General features: G+C 31.2%; 2 protein-coding genes across 2 annotated transcripts; both read left to right on the forward strand.

Annotated features, from left to right (window-relative positions):
- Positions 1 to 649: 649 nt before the first annotated feature.
- LOC119675562 lies at positions 650 to 3,230 on the forward strand. Its single transcript, XM_038086768.1, has 2 exons — positions 650 to 664; positions 2,298 to 3,230. The coding sequence occupies exons 1-2, from the start codon at positions 650 to 652 to the stop codon at positions 3,228 to 3,230; spliced, it is 948 nt and encodes a 315-aa protein (XP_037942696.1).
- Positions 3,231 to 5,432: 2,202 nt separating this feature from the next.
- On the forward strand, positions 5,433 to 5,945 carry LOC119675563 (chymotrypsin-2-like). Its single transcript, XM_038086769.1, has one exon. It carries the CDS (start codon positions 5,433 to 5,435, stop codon positions 5,943 to 5,945), a length of 513 nt encoding a protein of 170 aa, XP_037942697.1.
- Positions 5,946 to 5,990: the final 45 nt, after the last annotated feature.

A 5,990-nucleotide genomic window follows, 5' to 3' on the forward strand; every position in this document is an offset into this window, starting at 1 on the left:
GATTTCAGTGTTGCCACAAATGGTTTTTAAATTTGTAAACAATTAAATTTCGTGCTATTATAAAGCACACAATACAATTTGAATTTAAATCATAAGAGTAGCTTTGTTGTAATGCCATTTTATTTTATCAAATAAAAATTATGCAAATTACTTGGTTATTATTTGTAACTCTTGACTATAGGCAATTTATATTTTTCATATGCAAATGAGCTGTGCCATGCAACCCAAGCTGAATCTTCTCTAAAAACCTCTAAAAATTCGTCGATGCTTTTTGTTTTGTATTCTGTTTAGGGCATGCGGAGTTTGATGATGTTTCGCCAATAATTATGATATTAAAAATTGAATTTAGAAAGGTTATCATTGTCATCAACGCATTGTTTTCAAAAAATAAAATAAATTGCTAAAATGCGTACGTTTGAAATTTTACATTTGTTCCAACTTCTCGAAGGCAGAGGCCATTTGTCTTAAAGCAAACTGCAACCGTTGGTATTGTTGCTGTCACATTTGAGATACTAACTGGTATCATTTCAGATACTGCCTTGTTAATATAAAAGCAATCAGGCAATTTTGTTAAGCATCAGTCAACCAAAAACTTCGTTTGAAGCAAGTTAACAGCTTAAATTAACTAAAAGAAAAATTAAGTAAAAACATGAAGATCTTTGTGGTATGTTTAAAAGTGATTAAATATATATAAGTATTGAAAAAATAAAAATAATATTAAATTTAAAAAAAATTAAAAAAATAAGTGAGAGTCTAAATAGTTAAATACTGTGAAAGAGAAAATAATTGCACTATGGAATTAAAATACATTACTATGTTAAGTGCAGTCGTTTAAAAGAGCTAATGCAAAGTTATAGTTTAAGTAAAAGTTAATAAATATAAAATTATAAAATTTGTGATTAAATACAATATTCAGACCTCAATTGGACTATAAAATTTACAGTGTAGTGCCCGAAAAATTAAATATACATATATGTAATGAACCAAGATTGAAAATGTACTTAAGGAAGACTCCACCTGCAACTCTGGGATTTATCACCTCTACTAAACTCTTCCAATTTGAAACATTTGACTTCCCAGGAAATTAACCTTTGATTCTTGAAATTAAGATAAAAAAACTTATATACTTTTATCACTTGATAAGCGATTGAAGGTTGAAAGATGATACTGTGCTTATATTTAAAGAGTATTACAAGAGTATTGCTATGCAAGTATCACAGAATGTGAAGAATGGTGCAATTACTAATACAGTGCAATCCTTTATAATTATTTTCAGAACTGCCTTAAAATATGTATATATTTCACAAACTTTTCAAAAAGATTTTTACAAGTTTCGATATATCTTGAATAAAATTTTTAAAAGCTTAGAATATATAATAAATTTTGGATTTATAGGTGCTAATGAACCTTGAGCTTAAGTTAGATATTTGTGACTTATTCTATAATCATTTCCGAATTTGTCTTTGAAATGCTTTGACGAGAATATTCTAAATACGTTCATATTAAACTTTTTCACAAAGTAGAAGGAAAAAAATTTAAAATAGGAATGCTATTGCTTCCTAATTCTGTATAGTTATAGCATATAATAAAAAAGTTAACAATAAAAATTTATTACGCTTACTATTTTTACTATAATCTAATACTTCTTCTACTATTGTCCACTTCCCTAGTGGGACATAGGACCTCAATAATTCTTTTAAATCTGGCTGTATTTGGTGCTTCTCCGTAGATATTGTTCCATGTATATATTGCTTTAGCTAGCTCACTCTCGACCCTTCTTCTCCACGTTTTCAGTGGCGAACCAGGTCTTCTGCTACCTTGTGGATTCCATGCCAACGCTTGCATTGCTATGTAATTTCTCGGTTGACTAAGCATATGGTCTCCACTTCTACTTATTCATTTTTATCTCACTTCTGCTGCTTTTTGAGTTGTTTGGTTCAGTAGGTGTTAATTTAATATTCAATTTGGCCACCACATTTTGAGAATTCTATATAGATTCTACTATAATCTAATATAACATTAAAACATTGAAATTTGTACACTCAGAAAAATAAATTGCTTGATTTCACCAGATTTTAACTAAATCACATGTCAAAATATTCTTACTCGAGACATCATGTTGGTTTACCCATCCCCCCGGTTGGTTTTTCTTTCTTCTTTACCTCATGAGCTAAATTTTTTCTAACAGAATTGATCAATTCAATTTATTATAAATGCGGTTAGAGCATATTTTTCTGAGTGTAATAATAACTATAACGTTTCCAACTATATTCTTATTTAAATTTCGTTCATTTCAGACGATTCTATTGGCAACTACTGTTACACTCTCTGTAGGGGATGTGCAGCCAGGTTATAACTATCAACAAACAGCTTTTGGAAGTAATACACAACAAAATCCATTAATAATGCAAATTTTATCTGGACCAATACCTCAGCAGGCACAACGTATTTCACAACAATCAATCATTCCATTATCTCTTACACAGCCAAGCAATCAATATTTACCCACAGCACAGTCACAATACCAGAGATTCCAACAAGCTCAACAATCTAGTGTTGGCATGGTATTACCTATGCCACTCGGATTTCCAGGCGTTTTACAAGCACCCAAAACACCACGTCGTTTACGTCCACGTGTAAAGGTACCTAAGAAACCGATTGTGACTAAAAACTTCTTCATACACGCCGCTCCAGAGGAAACCGATGATGATATAGAAGAAGAGTTAGCACAATTAGCACAACAACCACGTAAACACTACAATGTGCTTTTCGTCAAGACACCAACACAAACCAGCAAGGCTGCTGCTCTCAATCTTGCCAAATCACTGAAACAAGAAAAAACTGTTGTTTATGTCCTGTCGAAGAAGACTTCAGCTACGGAATTGCAAGATGCCATTGCCGAAGCACCTCAACATGTTAATAAACCAGAAGTCTTCTTTATCAAATATCGCACAGCTGAAGAAGCTGCACATGCTCAGCGTCAAATTCAAACACAATACGATAGTTTGGGTGGCAGTTCCACTATTACAGATGAGGGTGTGGCACCAGTAACATCTGTTGTAGGTTCATTAGATGCTCCTGAGGAAGAGGAAATTGATGAACAACAATTGCAGCAATTGCCACAGGAACAAAGTTCACAACAACAGCAACAAATAACGCAATTGGATCAGCAATCATTGGTGAATGGTAACAGCATTGGTAATCAGTATTTGCCACCGAGTCAGTATTAGAGATCTTCGATGTATCTTTAGTTAATTCTAAAGCTGTTACAAGGCTTAAGAGGCTTACGATGCAGTTTAGTTTTTATTGCATTATCTGTCTTTCATTTAATTTGTATATAACATTTTTATTTAGTTTTTAAGCTAGAATTTAATATTTAAAGCTCCTCTTTTCTTCTCTGTTTTTACATTGAAAATAAAGTATATTTTAAATTTATTTCAAATTCAAATGATTATTCATTAAAGTTTCGCAAAGAACTTTAACTTAAGAAGAACTGGAGACTTGATTGTAAGCCGTAAATGATGAACCATAGTTTTAAAATTGAACCGACATATTATCAACTATAGAGAAACGCATGTATATAATAATAAATAGAATATTTTGTTATAAAATATGGATAATTTTTAAAAAACTCTGAAGAGCAATTCTTAGTTGCACTATGCACTTCATCATATTTTGGTTAAAGATTTTTTTATCCGCCTTAAAAATTTTTCAATTGTTAAGCTAAACATTTTCCAAATAAAATGGTAATCACACTTCAATTACTCTATAGTATCAGAGTGCAGATGATACCTCTTGAAATTCTATTGTTTCCAAATTCCAGACGACCACTACGGTCCGAATTTAATATTCTTACGTGGTTTTCTAAGCTCACAACTTGACTCTTGATAATGTCATAATGAAATGGAGATGAGAACTGATAAAAATGATGTTTAAAGTGAAGTCTCTACTATGTATATTTTACTTGTTCGTTCCATTAATTCAAGTACATTTAATTAACATATTAATTACTGTATTAAAAATTAATCACATTCTTTAATTAAGTTAGTTCGGATACATCCATTGTAAATTGAATTAAAAGTGCTACTTAATAGCATCAACAAACGGCAAAAGCAAGAAAAAGGCTTACCTAACAGCACTACAGTAGGCAAGTCAGAAATTCCGACACCCTTAAAAATTTGAGCAAACTTTTATACAAATATTTCAAATTTTACAACACTATCTATTGTTTTTGCAATTAATTTTCATTTTAATAAGAAAAACTTAGTGACGAAAATATGCACGATTTCGTGAGAAGATTTTCCCGATATATAAGAAGATGTATAAGAAAAAACAACCCAATATAGAAAAAAATTTATATCTTGTGCTTAAAATCAAAAACATATCCATTAAGACGAATAGTAAAACATTTTCCTCATAGCTCCATAAGAGAATGCAGCCAACTTTTTTTATGGTGTAGTCGAGAGGGATACACATAGGGTGTAAGTATTATCTCTAAAAATATATTCAACGTAATAATTTACATTCAAGATAAGAAATAAATTTATTAATTAGTGCTTCAATAAAGTAGTTACCAGCTTTCTAGTTGTAATATTTTTTTAATTCACATATAAAAATGTCAGAGTAATGAGTAAAACTTGTAACAACTTTTAATAACAACTGTTGTTGTATGACTTAAAAATACATCGTAACTATTCTCCATTTGACTATCAACAACAAGTTCTAGTATTTATAGATGATTTCACTATGATTTCTGTGAAAGTAATTTATTAAAATTTGGAGGTCTATAAGTATATATGGAAAATATATTTTTATTTAACATTTTCTATAGCGCCCTTTAACTTCACACGGGCTCCATAGTTTTCAAACGTGATTATCTGTCTTTAAAACTTAACTCTACGGTATTAATATAATGCAATGATAAATGACCCTATTGAAATTCTAATAAATGCTACCGGTACCAATTTCAGCTATATACTTGGGTATAACAATGTTATTAAATAATGTCAGAAACATTGTAACCATTAAATTAATTAGCGTATAGAATATATGTATTACCTTGAACCACAAAAAATGTGCATACAAACTAACTGATAAAATAAAATTAATTCATACCAACCAATTAAATTGAACTTTACTAAAATTTTTATTAAATTTCCACAGAAGAGAGTGGATAAATATTGTCATGAAAACATTATAAAATGCGAGGTACTGAATTACTCTACGGAAACTATACCGCCTATCAGCTATTAAACGCAAACACAGCAGGACGCTGACACATAATAAACGCTTAAAAGGGTTTTACATCATGGACGATAAATAACAAATATAAAGCGTGATTGGCATATAAAATAGGTTTCTGGTATGTAGAGTATATAAAGCACGAATGCAAGGTGCATAAAACTCAGTTGCTGTGTTATAACGCAGGCGAAATGTACAACACATCGGGAAGACTGCAGCACTTGGGATTTTTGCTATTTGGAATACTTTTATTCTATTCGCACGTAACCTCAGCAGAAGGCTTAGAATCGGATATTCTGTATCCGCCACAATATACTACTAACCGTATAGTAGGCGGTCAAGATGCAGCAGCTGATATTGCACCTTATCAAATATCATTGCAAACACTTAAAGGACGGCATTTTTGTGGTGGTGCTATAATCGACAAACGTTGGATTATAACAGCTTCACACTGTTTGATAGGCCAGAAGGCAGAAAACGTTAAAGTATTAACCGGCACACATAACTTACTAAACAATACCAGTAAATATTATTATCCAGATCGCATAGTTACGCACTGCAATTACAACAGTCCGGCTTATGCAAATGACATTGCCTTACTGCATTTAAACGACAGCATTGAGTATGATGAGCACACGCAAGCCGTAGAATATGATCACGAACCACTTAAGGCAGGAGATGAACTTGTACTTACCGGTACGTAGTGGCTTTGTTATATTTTTAAATTTATTTATTAAATTTTTTTTTTT

The sequence above is a fragment of the Teleopsis dalmanni genome, chromosome 2 (genome assembly GCF_002237135.1).
Source record: "Teleopsis dalmanni isolate 2A chromosome 2, ASM223713v2, whole genome shotgun sequence".
NCBI classification, from domain to species: Eukaryota; Metazoa; Arthropoda; class Insecta; order Diptera; family Diopsidae; genus Teleopsis; species Teleopsis dalmanni.

Coding starts and splice junctions, on each gene's coding strand:
- LOC119675563 (XM_038086769.1), top strand. CDS start 5,433: ATGTACAACACATCGGGAAGACTGCAGCACTTGGGATTTTTGCTATTT.